General features: G+C 44.6%; 1 protein-coding gene across 1 annotated transcript in view; it reads right to left on the bottom strand.

Annotated features, from left to right (window-relative positions):
• The window catches only part of LOC102377330 (hepatocyte nuclear factor 4-beta-like), a 37,691-nt gene extending 21,278 nt beyond the window's left edge, over positions 1-16,413 (bottom strand). Inside the window, exons 1-4 of the mRNA XM_014519520.2 lie at positions 16,308-16,413; positions 16,016-16,197; positions 7,135-7,306; positions 4,951-5,045 (exon numbers count right to left, since the gene is read on the bottom strand). Of these exons, the coding sequence (XP_014375006.1) occupies positions 4,951-5,045; positions 7,135-7,306; positions 16,016-16,130 (382 nt within the window). The 5' untranslated portion in view covers positions 16,131-16,197; positions 16,308-16,413. The remainder of the gene's footprint in view (positions 1-4,950; positions 5,046-7,134; positions 7,307-16,015; positions 16,198-16,307) is intronic.
• Between the last annotated feature and the right edge of the window lie 1,058 nt (positions 16,414-17,471).

The raw sequence follows: 17,471 nt of genomic DNA, 5'->3' as shown, positions 1-17,471 counted from the left end.
ATGGACCCCAAATCAATTATAAGTGATAGCATTGAGTCTGGCTCAGCATGCGTCTACACCGGAGCCCCAGAAGCCCCCCTCTACCTGTAAATGACCCTATGCTGAGCCCTATGCTGTCGGATTAGACTACCGGTACCCGAGATAGCTAGTTTAAAGTTAGCTTGGATGTGAATTGCACCAGAATCCGTGGTTTCTACATGCACCTTTCCCAAAACAGGATATACCGGATCCAAAGCACCAAGTGGCAATTGCGTGGGTGAAATGACACAGCAGCTATATGCCAGAAGGAACTCTCTGAGAAAAAAAATATGAAGAAAGGAGACAGGCAGACAAGATTTTTTGTCTAAATCTGATCTCTTTTAGACCCGCTGAATAGTTGGGAAAATTCTTCTTTGCAAGCTTTCGGTTACAAACGCCCTTCGTCAGGCTGAGGATGGAGATGTACACACATCGACAGGAGCCCACTTCCCACAGAACAACCACTCCCTCTCCGACCTCACTGGCCTTGCGCTCAATGGGGAATCTACCAAATACCTTTAAAAGACAAACTTAGGAACAACAATTCATAAGCTGGCTGGACACTGAGAACCAAGGACTAAACACTGGTCTTGAGTTTATGGCACCTCGTATTTTCCCCAAATCCTGAATTCTTTTGACACAGGCAAGGTGCGAATGACCCTCCTCCCCTTTGATAGACCTCCATCTCCCAGGAACCAGCTTCTTTTCTTCTGCTAATTATGTGTGTCTCACTCCCCTCTGCCGTTTTCCACTACGCTGTGACCAGAGACCTGACCAAAAAAAATGTCTTGCACTCAAAAACTTGTCTAACTTAGGCCAACTACATAGTTGGTCCAATAAAAGATATCCCCCTAAGAAATCTTTGCCTCTCTCTAAATTACACAGCATTCACTTCTCCAGGACATGTCTGGCACCGCACACCATGACCTGAGTCTCTGGGGAGCATAAGTTTGAAGCCATAAGTTTCTTGCTAGTCAAGCACCCTAAGTATACGGACATATTCCAGTTTGGATAATAACATCCCTAAATCCCACTAGCTTTTTCTTACGGAAAATCACATTGCAGCTGACAAAGAGAGCTTGGAAAATACGCCCCAGCTCAACATCCCAACTCATGTTTTTGCTTAGCTAAGAAGTGAACACGTCGGGAACAGAATGTTTCCCAAAATTGCACCTCACCACATTGCAGCCGTGGGTCGCACACCAGGGTGCGGTGGCAGTGATCACAGGCTGCGGTGATAGAGATACTGTCACATGCCATCACACCCAAAATGTGGTTTGAAGCACAAGCCTGAAGAATGAATGGCTTCCGATCTCTGCCGTGCAATGTGGGCAGACACTGTTATTGCCACACCCTGAACAATCTGATTGCTATTATAAATAGGCCGGCGAAGAACAGAGTAAAGACACCGGCGCCAACATTACTTCGTGTTTATACTAAGACAATTAGAACCAACTGTCCGTGTCGTGATGATACGGTCTCTGGTCATAGATGCATGAGGCCAAGGAATAACGCCCAAATATTTTCATTGTAGCTATTAGCATTAGAAAAGTTTGTCTTCTGGTAAGTTGTTTCATGTCAGGCCTGGACAGATGTACAATGACACCATGCTAAAGGATAGATCTCACAACTCAGGGGACGTGCCTCAGGTTATGCTCTATCACTGTTTCATCTGTCCACTTATTATTAGCTAGAAGTGGCCAGAAGAAACAATTTCCTTCAGGGCCAAATTACTGTGGTTTAGTCTCATTTGCTAGAAATTAAGAGTGAAGCCAAGGACAGTTGCACAAGATTTGCCTATGCTACGATAATCCTCCCCACTCTTAACCCAGCCTAACCATTTCATCTGCCCATGCCTGCAGTTGAATATATCATTCAGAGCTAAAAACTGGATTTTAATGTTCGTGCAGGCAACTGTTCAAGAAGATGCTGCGCATATAGTTAGGCACATGGTTTTTTTGCATGTGAAGCTGTTGAAAGTGAAGCAATTTCAGTTAAGACACTGCACAAGGTGTTTAAAATATTTCGTAGAAGAAGCATTAGTTGTTTGCAACATCAGCCACGGGCTTTGCACTCATAAATGGAGCTTCAAAGGCTTTGCCTAGGTGGAACTCGCAATGAGTCATCTGCCCGTCTAGCTGCAATCGATATTGAAGGAGCGAGCCAATGTTTTACAACCTTTACTGGTAAACCTATAAAAAAATGAGGTTTCAGATCAAGTCAAATTGCTGCTCAAATAGAGCTCCATATTTCGAGGTTGCTTAAACATACCTGATTTAGTAACGGCCTCATCCCGGATAGGCTAACATTTTTTTTCCCCTAATTTTTGTATTTACTTTTCTCGAAAGAAACCGGTTGATATTTTTGCTGCTTCCTATCACAAATTTATTCCTGTGCCAAATTGGTATAAACTCATTATGGAGTTTATCATGGAGTCATTATTACCCCACTGGTTTTTAGCTCTGTAGATTATTCACTCCAGATTTCTGGGGGTGCTGGCTTGTGCCATTAGCTCCCAGCTGAACACATTAATTCGGGGGTGCTCAACCCCTGACCCATGAGCCAACACCAGCCCATGGAGGTGTCATCCAGCCCACCGGGCTCCCCAGGGGTCTGAAACCTTGGCTGCAGGGGATTGTGGCATCATTAACTGCTGCTTCCTTGCTGCTAAATGTCTAGACCCATGGGGAGCCCCACAGGCTGGATAACTTGGCCCTGCATGTAGGATTGGCCATACAGGACCCAATCCAGCTGTGCAGGGCTTGGGATCCAGCCCATGGCTCATCCAGGCCGTGGGGGCCAAAGGTTGAGCACCACTGCACTACGGACAGATAGAAAATCCAGTCAAAGTGAGAGTGAAAGCAACCAAAATTTTGTCCTCTTGACCCCTGGCCCTGGTTGAACTGTAACCAGCTCAGGCCTGATGGGTTTCCAACAGGGCAAAGATGATTTTACACCAGGGGCGGGCAGTTATTTTGGGCAGAGGGCCACTTACTGAGCTTTGGCAAGCCATTTAGGGCTGCATGACAGGCAGCCAGGGGTAGATAAATATTAATTCTCTAAACTTTTTAGGGGCCCCGTGGGCTGGATCGAATGACCTGGCAGGCCGCATGCAACCCGTGGGCCGCATTTGACCTACCCCTATTTTACACCATCTTCCTGGTTCCCTGATCCCCCAGGGTTAGTGTATAGCATTAGCTAAAGCAGTGGCAAAGCTGCTGTTAACTATATCTAGCTTGCTGGGAGGGTCTGGCAGAAAATTGCCATCCTTACTGCTGAGTTGCTCAGAAAACCAGCTCCTTTGCCCTGCCATCTGAAGGGGCAGGAGTGTAGGGGCTGATCTAATCCTCCAGCATTTTCTAAGTTTTTAAAAATATTTGGATCTGTTCATTTCAACAATCTGGGACTGTTTTACCATCCCCCTGATCAGCTATTACATTAAAAAGCTCTTTAATCTTCCAAGGGCGCAACACATAAGTGGGACAAAGGAGTGTACTTGCTTGTTTGCTTTATAAACCACAAAAGCATCTTTTTTCTTCAAACAGACATTATGCAACGAGATACCATCGAAGGCAAGGAATGAAGTCTGCGGTACTTTTGCGTCCTGTTTCTATTGCTGTAACTCTTCGGCACCGCAAGCTTGGCCAAGAATCCGACTGTACAAGGTACTGTACAAACCGAGCATCCCGTCCAAGTCCATTAACTCCCTATATCCCATCAAACTGGTAATAATTCATCAGACCCACAGATAAGGCAATCATGGAAGAAAATCATCCTCAGCTGCAAAAGATTGCTGTGTTATCTCTGGCACCTGATAAATTCTTCCTCATCGGCAAAGAGCAAAGCACAGTTTTCATGGCGTTACTGAGAGCGGTGGTGTTGCCAGCAACCTCCTAACTGAAACTATTCCATCTCAGATAGCAACTTGGAACAAGGGACTTACTTCCCTGACAAGAGGTGTTTAGGTATTCCAGAATACCTTCCCATAGGAACCAACAGGAAATGTGTCAAAGAGCATCAGCTAACATTTGAGAGATGGAAATGGAGTTAAATGGACCTCTCCAAATAGATGCAAAGGCCACGTCCAGACGAGCGCGGCCGTGTGGTATGTAGTGCTGCCACCTATCACACATTCAGGCATTTCCCATACTGCTACCTGGCAACGTGGGGGGGTTTTTTGACCCAGGGTCAAAAAAACCCGTGCAAAAAAACAAGCAGGACAACACACATTGGGACAGCATGCACCACCCAGAACTGGAGCCTGGCTGGCTGGAGACACACTGCAGCTGCCAGCCAGGCTCCGAGCTGCAGAAGCGATGAGGCTGCAGCTTCCCAGGATCCCAGGTAAGGCTGCTGAGGCCAGCAACTGTGCTAGCCCCAGCCTCCCCTACCCCATCCGGGTAACCTGCCGCATGCCAGAGTGAGCATGGCGCAGGCGTTCCCCAGGGACATCAAGGTGCACCGCTGCTAATTGTTCCCAGGGAACCGAATGTCCCCAGATGCGCCCTCAGTGATATTGCCCAATAAAATTTGGAACTGATTTGGCCCTTGAAATAAAATTTGGAACTTGACTATTGGACTTTGTTTTAATATAGACCGAGCAGAGCTCAATCATTCAAGTCTGTGTGTGCGGCTCTGCCACCAGGCAACTAGCCTCCCTCCCAGACTGCTCAGTGTTGGGCTTCAGATGCTCCTCATGCTTTTGGCTAAGATCAAGCGAGACAGAGAACATCCAAACCCCTCCAGACTTGGGGCTTACACAGAGGATGCCAGCTGTGGACTTGGGGAGCAAGCCATGGGGGAAGCGTGATCGCAGTCCCCCACTGCCACAAAAGTGTGCAGTCGAGTTTCCCGCAGCGGGATTGTGGAACCGGCTGAGAGGTTGTGCTTTCCAAGCTACGTGCAAAAGATGCATCCTCTTTTACCACCTACCTTCTTTCTTCATCCCTGCCCTGAAACACTTCTTCAGTCTGCAGTACCTGCACTGATTCCTCTTATCTTTATCGATCACACACTGCCGGCTGAACCTGAAAGGAGACAGGACCGACTTTGAGATTATAAAGGCTCTCGGGATCCCTCCGTTACCTGACAAGCCCAAACCAGACCAGAAGCTCATTGCACTGTACACGGAGACCCCATTTAGAGAAACAGGAGAGGAAACAGACTGACCGGTGGGGTGACCCTGCCTAAGTGTTGGAGAAGCCAGGTCTCCTCCCTTACAAGCTAATGTGTGCGGTGGTGGCCTTAGGGTTGTTGGAGCCCTGGGCAGGAGTGTCATTTGGGGCGCTTTAATTTCTATGACCTATAAGAAAGAGAGTTTCAAGTTCAGTTTCACGTTGCCCTATCCAGGAAACTGCAATGAAATTGTCTTAATACAATATTGACAATACAAATATTCAGTGTAATTCATTTTTATATAGTGCGGGACCCTGTGCGGTCGCCCGGTTTGCCCTCCTCCAAGACCGCTACTGATGCGTCCTCCACAAGTCACTGTCTTTCAGAAGTGAACAGAGGCCTGAATTCATGTACTGGCATGTCATCATCTACCTGGGAGTATAGAAGAGGACAGACAGGGAACAGCAATCAGTCTGTTTCCTCTCCTTTATATCTGATGTTAAATCCTAGTGATAGCACCCCTGCTTCTGTTGGGAACTCCCTTTTACTTCGCGTAGAGGCGAGTGAAGTTCTTCGGATGGATATTTTCTCCCATTCATGTCTAAGAAAGTTAGAGCCGGGTTCTTGCTGACATTTAGGTCCCTACGTGGATTTTAAAGGGGAAAAGAAGGGAAGGTGAATCTGCCTCAGCTTTTACGGTCTAATGATACTCTCTGACTGTGCTGCATAGACATTTTCTCTGCGGTCGTTTCAGCGAGCAGAACAGACCCCACTTAACAAGTGAAGAAGTCTGCAAGGAATGCAACTCCATTATAAACAGTGCGGCCCAGACCTTAAACTCGCTGCGGCGTGGTTCACCAAATTAGGATTCACAGAGCGCCAATGGAGCTCTTGGCATAGGTTTGGATTTGAATGAGAAGGTCTTCCCTGACCTGCTAAGCATTGCCGTGATTCATGGATTGATCACGCAATGAAACGGCTGCTTCACACGAACTCCCGGAGGACGAGAGCAACTTGTTCTGAGACGTGAGAATAGATTTTCCCTTTGGTCGCTGGAATTAAACCAGGAAAGGGGTTGGACTGGCGAGGGCAAGCCATTGATCAAATAGAACAGAGCTATTAGTGCCTCCTATTCAACTTCATCTAAAACAGACAGGGAGACACGTCTTTTATTATTTTGGGACCTTCTTGAACAAGGAATCTCCCTTGCAGCACAAGGAAAACTCCCAGGTTCCAGTTAGATATGAATTAATCCTCTAGTGTGGGTTGTTTTTTTGGTTTTTGGGGTTTTTTTTTAAGTAAACATCATCTTTCTTAGGTCAACCGAGATAGCTGCTGTATAATTTATCGCTTCCTTCTGGTAAATAAGCCTCATGAATATATCCCTGCATGTCAAGGTGGAGACCATCGGAGCCAGTTCTTTTTTGGTTCACAGGCTGACTGTAAAGCAGTTGATAGCAGCAAGAGGTATGATTTGTGCATCTTAAAAACCAACATGACCAGAAAGGCAGAAAGAGACAGCTGCTGGGGGGAGAGAAGCAGGTTTGGAGATACCTGCAGATTGCATTTCCATTAATGGTTAGACAAAGCAAGAGAGCCCGTGTTCGAAAATCAGTCCTGGGGACTTTGGCTCCTTGCCATTGTGACATTCCCTTGAGAGGACTCGATGAGTTCTTAGGGTCACTCCACACCCAGTAAAAGTACTTAGCACTTCACATATGGAAACAAGTCCTCAATGCTAGAACTTTCCTCTGTTTTAATTGTGAGGGCACGGAGACATGCAACCAGGAAAGGGATTGCTCAAAGACTCAGGTGAAATTAGAACTCAGAAGTCCCTAGTTTCCAAGTCTTATGCTCAAGAAAGTAGATTACATCACCATCATCATCATTATCGGTCCAAGCTGAGACTGAGGTCCTATTGTGTGAGGCCCTGTACGCCAAATAATAGACAATCCCTGCCCCAACCTGCTCCCAGTGCTGAAACCGAGCAGAGCACTTTACCTGCACGAGTAGACGTGGTTCTTGCGGACACTTCTTCTGAAGAACCCTTTGCAGCCATCGCAGCTAGAGGCTCCATAATGCTTCCCGGTGGCGCGGTCCCCACAGATGGAGCAAATGGAGCTGATGCTGCCGGCAAGCAGGCTGGCATTGGATGATTCTGCAGCTATCGGTTCTGCAGATGGAGCAGAAACTCAATTAGGTCTTTCCCCAGGAGCCAGAACAACATGATGGCATGGGCTCTATCTATCTGGTCTCCAGCTGCACATCTGCCCTTCCTCCAAACCTGCTTGTGCTATCTCTGTGAAATGGGGTTTTTGGTTGTAGCCGCGTTGGTCTAAGGACATGGGCAGGCAAGGTTCTTGGTCTAATAAAAGATATCACATCTATTCAAACTGACTATTTGGAAAGAACTTGCTAAGAACTTTTTAAGAACAGTTTTCCAACTACTCAGCTGCTCCAATAAAAGATGTCACATCTACTCTAAGAACCTTGCCTGCCTATCTCTGCATGACAGAGAATGGAAAGCTTGGCCATTTGAAGGCTGTCACACTAAGCACAACCCTCCTTGGATTTGTTTTCTATTCAATGCTTCCATTCCCTATTCCAACAGACAAGGTTCCTTGGGTGAATCTGATATCTTTTATTAGACCAACCCAAAAATAATAAAAGATATCAGATTCACCCAAGGAACCTTGTCTGCCTGTGTCCTTAGACCAACACGGCTACAACCTACACTCCTATTCCAACAAATACACTCCTGTCAACTCAAATAACCTCGGCATGCTAATAAAGAAGCATCTCAGGACCATTTTGTTGAAAATTGCTTCTAAATTTCTTCCTACAAGGGAGCTCACACCTGTATGCGAGGGTGTTGTTACACATTGTAATGTTGGTGCACTGAATGTTAGGTGGTATTAAATTTAGAACGTGCTGTGAGTGTTACTGGACCCGTCCCCCGCTCTCTGTATTCTCTGTACTGCCCTGGATAGATGGAGAGCAAGGGAAAGCCAAGGAGCTGGGCAACTGGGGGAAACCGGAGAGGTGGAGGGGGCTGGTCATCAGGGTGGGGCTGGCAGCTGCCCAGCTTGCCCTGTGGCTCTTCACCTCTTCCCAGCTCTCTCTAGTTCTCCTAGGGCTGCCTGCCTCTCCAGGTCTCATCCAGAGTTTAGGAGGATAAATTGTCCTCGGGGAGGGGGAGGGGAGAGGCTGGAAGCAGTGCATCCTGGGATACTGGAGGAGCACAAATTGCTCATATTGGCCCTGTGGAACAAATTGATTTAACCTCATGATGAGCACCAGTCAAAAAGAGCTACATCTGCATGGAATAAATTAAACTTACACCTCTTCAAGTGAGGAATCATTTTTTTCCTGCCTTAACATGAAGATGCTCCTGTCTTAAGCACATTTAACATATGGAAAGATTAATGTCTAAGAAACATCCTAAAACACATAATTGTGATAGTTGACATAGGTATCTAACCACTGCCGCTGGCCCTGAACCAACTCAGAGTGACTTTAGTTGTCGGTAGATCAAACTAACTTTATTTAACATTTATATTGCGTTGGTATCCAGTGGGCAAAAAGGGCACGGCCCCGTTCTCCATGATACTGTACAAACATCATAAGCTTATCACTGCTGCACTGACAAATTTTATAAACTAAATGAAAACCTCTAACAGATGGATGGGGGGGAGGGAAGGCCATACTGAGGAATAAGAACGACAAGGTAACAAAATGGCACGTGAGTAATTTGTAGACAACATGGGCAGAAATTACTATTCTCCACCTCCCAACGTGGAGGTGGTCCCCAGATCTCATTAAGGTTACTGAATGTTGTGTGCTCAGCCCTGGGAAAAATGCTCAATGTCTTAGCAGATAAGACTCTTATGTGGCAAATCATTGAAGCTCACATTGATCTTGCTAGCCTTCCATTGGTGACAGCACAATGGAACTGAATGAAACGGAAACGGTATCTCCAGAGTGCTGTATTTTGTCAGGATCAGCTCGATCTTTGAATATCTTCTGGCTTCATCCAAGTCTTTTCTGAACAAGCAAGTGGTCAGACTGGCCATAATAAACAACTCCTCAGGGTTCATTTGATTCCAATTTTTTTTTCAATTGCACAATAAACATAAAGATAAAAGGGGGCCAGTTCTTCTCAGTTACACCCATGTAATCCCATTCAATCCAGTACAGCTGGGCCCAGATGACCAGCACAGAATTCAAAGATCCATTATTCCAAAGAAACCCAGTTTGTCCTCAGGCCATCTACCCAACACAAGACCAGACTATGAAAGCCTAGTTCCAGCTTAATAAAACCATTCTGGTGAGTGAGGTCAATGAGGGTTACACTTGTCACTAATGTGAGTAAAGTGTTCATAATATGACCCTCACTTGGTAGGACTTTTGCTTGAGTAAGGCCCACGAGCTTTTGGCTCCAGCCATTTCAGGAACAATTCTGTTACCTTGGGCGTGTCTACATGTTCATTAATGCACCTTAGATACTGCGCATTTAGTTTACTGCTTCCTTAATAAAGCACTAACTAAATGCATAGTACCTAAAGTTACTGCGCAGTAACACTAGCACCCGGTTTTTTAGTAACATTTAATGAGCAGTAGCCTAATAACATTACGCAGTGGGCTATTCGCACAGTTTTTGCCATGACAAGCTACTGAGTGCAGTGTTATTAGGCCAATGCACAGTAACCGTCTCACGTAGACATGTCCCTTTTCTGACCTAACACATGTGCTCACGCCAGGCGAAGTGAATCCATTTTCAGTGGTGCTATCAGCACCACATTCTGGACAATCAAGTTGAATAAAACCTTTTCTGACCAGAGAAAGAGGCTTCAAGAAAATCAAAATTGGTTGGAAGAAAAGTTTGGCATCGGTAGAATTTTCCAGTCAAAAAAATCAAAATGAAACGCATTGGTTTGTTTTGTACCAACATTGAACCCATGACCTGCCTGAATTTTTGCAATGCCTTGAGAAAACTGTAGCTCTGGGGCCCTCATGTCCCCATTCTCCTCCATGAACCCTGTTTCTGGTCAGACTTTGTCTCCCATGATGCCCTGACATCATTCCTTGTGGGTGAATAACCTCAGTGCACCTTATGAATCATATGATATTATTGCTTTCACGTTAAGGGGCTAATTTCTTCCTCACATTTACACCTACAAAACCATGTAAACACCTCTGAGGTCAGTGAAGTTGTACGGCTATAAATTAGAGTAGACTTGATGAGTGCCGAGCACAGTAAAGTCCAGTCCAGAGTGCACAATGACGTTTCCTTTTCACGAGTTGATAGTAGTTTGACGTAGACACATTGGCTGAGCAGCTGTATACTGCCAAGTCCATCACTATTTTATACTCCTATCCCAAATTAATGGCAGACTCCAACAGAGGAAGAGTGAGACAAAGGAGCACGTGAACCATAAAAATCCAGATGCAAAGTTTGGATCTGGAATTGAATTTCAAGCCTTGCACAACACTTTGTGATGTTTTGGCTTGGGGTTTTGTTTTGGAAGGGCCTCTATTGAGAGAGAAAGGGAAACACAGGCTCTGGAAGGACACCTACTTTTTCCAACACAGGAGCACAATGATGTGTAATGGATAGAGTTGCCCAGCTCCATAATGCCAAAGGATTATCTTTCAATGAAATGTTTCAGAAAGTTTTCCAGTGACATATCTATGGGATTTCTGGTAGCAGGAAACACCTGATGGAACTTTTTAAAAGAAAAATCAATAATTAGACACTCTCTCTAAAGGTCATCTCAGTCCTAGACGGCTTCTGAGCAGAATGGTCATTGCAGTGCAAGCATCTGTCTCTCCGCGCTGGGTGTATCACTAAGAGATAATCATTGCCAAAATTGTCTGCCAGAAATCTCTGATGTCTGACTCCATAACTTGCAAGAGTTTCAGCAGAGCTGCTTCATCAGTGTGCAATCTGGGCATTTACAGCTAGCCTCCAGGCTATAAAATTATATAAACAAGCCTGTCAAACCCTGGGGAAGTTCAATTCTAGATCAATGTGGTCCTTAGTATATACTAGAGACTTGATATAAGATGATGTCCTAACGTGTGCAAGGAAGACATGAATGAAATGAGAAGAAATGAGATTAAGGTTGGTCTTGTAGTTAAGACTTTTGATACCTGGGGCCAATTTGCAGCTTGACTATTGACTTGCAAAGAATGTCGCCACTCTCTCCTTTAAACCAGAGGTATTTATCATTCTGGACAGTGCCTACAAGAATAGGGCTCTGGCCTTGCATGAGGTCCTGGATTTACTGTAAGACATTCAGTAGGAAAAAACAGGCTCCCTTTTCAAACCCCAGATCTGAATCCCACTATATGGATTGGGATGCAGAATCCAATTCATATTTAATTTTGATGAGTCAAATCCACTTCTGGCAATGAGACGGATACTCTGAGGCAGGGGCTCAACTTGCAGCACACACACCAGATGCAGCCCCCAGTGCTGTGCCATCTGGGGCTCTCCATAGGTCCTAAAATTTATGCTGGGAGCCTTAATTGCTGCTCCCCTGCTGCCAAATTTCCAGACCCATGGAGAGCCCTGTGAGCCAGAGAGTGTGGCCCTTCAGCCATGCAAGATGGCACAGGGTCTGATCCCAGTGTGTGGGGATGGACAAAGGTGGTACAAAGCCCCAGGGCCTGATCCTGGCATGCAGAGCCTCATCCCAGAGTGCGGGGCTGGGCAGTGGTGGGGCAGGGCCCAATCCCAGCACACAGGTTCGGGTGGGAGCAGTGCAGAGCCCCAGGGTGTGATCCCAGCACATGGGGCCCAATCTGGGAGTGCAAAAGCTGGGCATAGACAGCACAGGGGCCAATCCAGCCAAGGGACCAGCCCCGCACTACTCACCTGGCTCGTGAAGCCAAAAGATTGGGCATAACTGCTCTAAGGGGATGATAAAATGTTTCATCTGCACCCTACTCGTGACAGAGATTTCTGCAGATGCAGCAACTTGCATTTTCAATTCTTGCCTTTGAATTTATGCTTCCAAAACTAAATGCCAAAAGTCAGTCCTGGGTGCATGCATTCTGGTTGCCAATTCTGCAGCCCCCACAACTCGACCGCACCACACTGCATCCCTGGATTTCTACCCAGGTACCTGCTTTGTGGTTTGCACTTACGAATCTCAGCTTGAGACAACACAAGAACTAAAAACATCTACAACTGCCAAACTGTGGGTGGAGTGGGCCCCATTTTGAAAGTCTGGTCCTATGCAATTCAATCGCATGATACATCAGCTGTCTGCGTTCCAAAACCCGAGTCTTTTGCTCCAAAACAAAGAACAAGTTAGATAACTGTTCTCAAACTCCACATTCTCCAGCCAGAAAGGGTGAAGTGTCCTGCAAGCAAATTTATAACTTGTGGCATATTCAGACATTCACACTCTTAACTGGCAAAACATCTCTTATTGCTTTGGCCTTAATTAGGACTAAGCCAGGGTCAACTTGCATCTGGCCCAAGAGTGACATTTGAAAAAGAGTCGTGATGAACTCTTCAGAGTCACATTGGTGGTTGAACAGAAGAGTGAAGAAAGGAATAACGCTATTAAAGCGAATATTGTTTGCACTCTCGCTGGCAAAGGGATAACTCTGATGCAATTGGTGATGACACCAGTATTAAACATGATGTAAGAATGAAGATGTAATTCTATCCATGGTAAAATAAATACGATTGTCCCAAGAGGGAACAGTTTTGCCACCAGAACACTCGTTTTGTGAAGAAGATTAACATAGCCATTATTCCTTATTTCCCATTATTTCCATCTAAATGCGACAACGTTTTAAATGCCCACTTCCACTGTCAAAATGGATTTCTTGCTTTGCGTTTTGGACTATTCTCTGAGTTACCTAAACCGCATTTGCCCATTATTCATGCACAGACTATTAAAAGATTAAAAATGATTGCCTAAGCAATATTGGTGTTTTAATCATAATAGCAAAGAAAGAAAGGTTAACCTTCAAATTGGTCAAACGTTTGATGAAAACCAGTCGGAGAAAAATGGTGTTTCACACGACAATACATAGAACATTTTGATTACGTTGATCCCATTTTTTTAACCCACATTTTATTTTGCTGTGGGGGAAAGCTTTCACTATTTTTTTACCTCTCTGTCCCCCCATATTTTTTGTAAGGAAGAAAAGGAAAAGGAAGTATGGGATTTTGTCCCACAAAAGTTAATAATTGTCTTGAAAATATTCCAAATTAAAAAAAAACAAAACACTTTTCATAAAACCCACATGAAATTTCTAACTAAAAAAAAACATTTTCAGTTTTATTTGTGTTTTCTCATGGTACATACTATGCACTGATGTGTTAACAAGCTCCAGTTAACTTGCTGCTTGACTGCAATACATCTTTCATAAATGAATTAACATAAGTAGCGATTTCGGGGAGAAACCCAGGTCTCACATTCTTTGCAAATTTTACATTGCTAGAGGATTTGGCACACAGTTAAACCCAGCAAAACTGATAGCTGCACTGATCTTCTCTGAACAAAGCCTATTATCAACAGCTGCCATAGTTATAGTGATAAAACAATAATGATTTTAAACCTTAAGGAAACAATTAGACTAACGGCCTCTATCGAAGGCCCACTGATGAGATTAATGTTCAAGCTAGCCTGGTATTCCCTCTCTCACAGAGTGACTAGTAAGTATGTGTCCTCCACCTGAATATAATGCATTCCTATACTCCAGAAAGGTACTAGGTTTCTGTCTTCAGCTCATGATCATTTGATGAGATTGGAGAGCCCTTAGCTTTATTTTTAGATAAAGGTAACTACAGTATTATTTTTAAATATGCTTGAATAATACTTGAAAAAAAAACTATTGGTTTAAAAATATCTTGTGCTAATAAATGCCATAGGTTAACTATAAATGATCCATTTTAAATTTGCGGTCATTCAATTACAGGAAATAATATACAAATTAGTGGAGTTACTCCTAAATTATATGGCTCGCCCTCTTCTCTCTAAAGTCAATGGAGGTCTACCAGGGCAAGGATGATGAGCATCTTTTAAGCTCAGAATCAGATGTTTGAAATCCAAGAGCTAGGCCTTAATGGAGTTGGATATGTAGTGAGGTCCTGATAGTGCTCCCACTCGAATGTAGGACAACATTTACCTGTTTTTAAATGGGGAAACGTAGAAAATAGGTTCAAACTAAATCTCTCCACAGTGTATTTAGGATCCTATGTCTTTAGAAATGCCATCTAAAGTTGGGAAATAAAGAAGTTTGTTTCTCCTGTTTTTCTCTTTATTTCTCTATTTCCCAACTTCGTAAAAATATTGCTAAAACTGTGGCCTAGCTGAGTGGCTTGAATTCTGATGGCTCGTGATACATTTCCACGCGTGGCGTTTTCACGTCTCTTTTTAAGAGCTCGTTTTACAAATTGTAGAAGAGACTTACCCAAGACAAACAAGCTAATGTCAAAACAACTGGTTCCTGAGAGAGCCAGTTACTGATTAACAATAAAACAAATAGCCCAATGCTAACCTAGATAAACTCTACAAACTTAAAAAAAAAAACCCCAAAAAACTGAACCTGTCATTTCTACTGTGTGAGGGCATGCAAAAATTGGAACATTTCTGTTGAAATTATTGGATTTGGGGGAAATCTGTAGCCTGGTTTACAAAAAACCAAAAAGGTCTACCTCGTTATTCAAATGGATGTGACAAACCATATGACGCGTTTGGATTACAACCAAATTAAAACCCAGACGTTTGAAAATCCTCTTCCAAGGGCTAGTCATACAACTTCTCTCGAGGCCAGGCTACATTTCTGAATTTCCGTTGGTCTGATGCTCTGAAAGCCTCCCTGCGGTGCACAAGCTTTGCATAATGGCAGAAGATGGCAGCAAAAGATATTTTGAAGCACTGATAGTCCAGGGCACTAATGAGCAAGTGTAAGAGAGGCAGTGAGAAATCAATCTTAAACAGAAAAAAACACACTTTTGACAGCTCAGAATAAATGTTGCTTAGACTATCCAAGCAGGCAGTTTCCAACGTTTTCATTTTAATCCAATTTATTTGTGATGTTAGCCCTATGCTACAGCATTTACGATGGCTGCCTTGCTTTGCATTTGAGACAATGACTGACTCGTGTGCTGGAAAGACGGGCTACTACTAAAATGCCTGAAAACAAAATCCTGAGTGCCACACTCCCAAATGTCTCACTAAATTGCTTTCCTGGAACAGGGCACAGACTTTTCGGTGAAAAAACACACAGAACAATCCTCTTCTTTGTGTCTTGAAAAGACGTTCAGTCAAGCTCAATAGGTGAAAAATAAGCAGCAATGCTCCTAGTCAAGCCCAAGGTTTAGTATTTGCTACATCATGTAAATATGTTTGAATACGTTCCGTCCAACACATGGTTTATTGTGTGAAGAACGATGTAGGCAATAGCGTTTTAAGAACTAAATGACTCAAACTATGTCTTTTTCCCCTCAAAAGTCACGACACATTTGTGTCTAATTCATATAGAGAGAATACAGCAGCTTTTTATGAAGTAGTTGAATTGCTTTTAAGAAAGCAAACAGAAGAAATATTACGGAGCCCCACAAATAGCTCAAAAGAGGCGGCGTGTTCTCCAGGGCAGGAACGGCCCAGCCTTCGTATCGTGGCTTGCACAGTCGAGCACCGAATCATTTAGAAAGGTACCACGCATTTCAGCCATTACATGGAGCTTGTGCCTAACCGTAATGACAGGCACAACAAAGACTGACACTTCATCTGCTTCAATATTACACCGTCCACCCTTTGCCCCTTGTGTCCTAGCTATCTTTTCTAGGAGTCCAACTTTTTTTCCCAAGGGTAACAGCAGTTATTTAGGAGGAAGTGAACAGAGATCTCACCCGTGTTATTGGGAAGCACTCTCAGGTTTTCAAACTCCAGCATGGTGTAAGAGGAGTCCAGGGACTCGACATAGTCGGGCATATCCATGTCCATTAGGGACTGACAAAGCTTCATTATTACCTGTCAACGGCAATAGAGAAGGCCGAAACAGCCTTGCTGTCAATCACGGCCAAGGTTTCATCTGCAGAGAGAGAGACAACCCCAAGCCCTTGAAATGACAAATCATTACCTAGCACCCCAGCAATCCCCGCCCCGCTTTAAGAGAAGGCTGGAGAGAAGGAGCGGCTTTACCTTTCTCTCTCTCCCCCACGCATCTGATCACGATGATATGTTGCAGATAAGGCCTGGGTTAACACAACTTGGACTGCATCTTTGGTTCAATACAGCGAGGTTTATGACGATCCTTGTGTAAACATTTTGAAAAGCACAGCAGCGAGGCATTCATGCACCGAACAGTTCCTCCAGCCCTGGGTCTTTGCATGCAATGCTCCTGTCACCTTCATGTTACATGTCTCTGCTGCATGCCGTCTGCCCTTGTAAAAACATCAAGGGATATCATCTGAGCCACTGAACGTGAATCAGTCGCCCAGAGGGCCAGGAAGTATCATGGATGGAAAGCACATACACCTAACGCCAAGCCCAGTTATCTCCTGGAAAGACTCCCACTTCTTTGCTCAGTGAGCACTGGGTCCAACCTTCAGAGACAGGTGAGCACTGAAAGAAAAGAACAAAAAAAGATTCCTCAACTTTCATTTAAAAGGTCTGAAATATAGATTTCCAACCTCCTGCGCTCTTGTCAAATAACCCTGGAGGCACCTTGATGTCTAATGTTTCTACAATATAGTCACCTAGGGACCTATATTTCTGCTTCCGGACAAGCTCATGATCTCCCAAATCCTGATCCCACTGAGCAGGCTGATACCTAAGCCCTGGGAGTAGTCATTTCTACCCCTCTCACCCATGGGACACGAGGCTCTTGGCTTTCCCAGCGCAAGCCCGTTGTATCAGGCCTCGTGCAAAGAGGAACCCAACGGTCAGGGCATTCGCCTTCAGTGTGGACGTCCCAAGGCCAAATTTTTCCTTTGCTTGATATGGAGCAGAGATTTAGCACAAAACTCCTCCCTCCTAGGACACTCCTGGAGGACATCGCAAGTTGGATTATGTTAATACCATTCCACTTTAGATACAACATTTAAATATTCATATCTTCATATATCCAGGCTATGACCTGGATCCAACAGGCAACGTTTTGAGTGCCTAATGTGGGTAGGTGAATACTAGCAGGTATAGAGCTTTTAAGGGTGATGTGTGTCCAGGGGGAGGAGGAGGGTTGGTCTTCACTGCCTCCAAAACACTCTCACTGAAACTACGCCCCGTTGCCTGCTCCCATCACCGAAATGCTGCCACCCCGATTCAGTCAGGATCCAAGAGAAGTCCCGTTCCCAACTACAAAGA

This window comes from Alligator sinensis, unplaced genomic scaffold (genome assembly GCF_000455745.1).
Source record: "Alligator sinensis unplaced genomic scaffold, ASM45574v1 scaffold228_1, whole genome shotgun sequence".
NCBI lineage: Eukaryota > Metazoa > Chordata > Crocodylia > Alligatoridae > Alligator > Alligator sinensis.
Note: the sequence above shows the minus strand (reverse complement) of the source record. Positions and strands in the feature narration are given on the sequence as shown.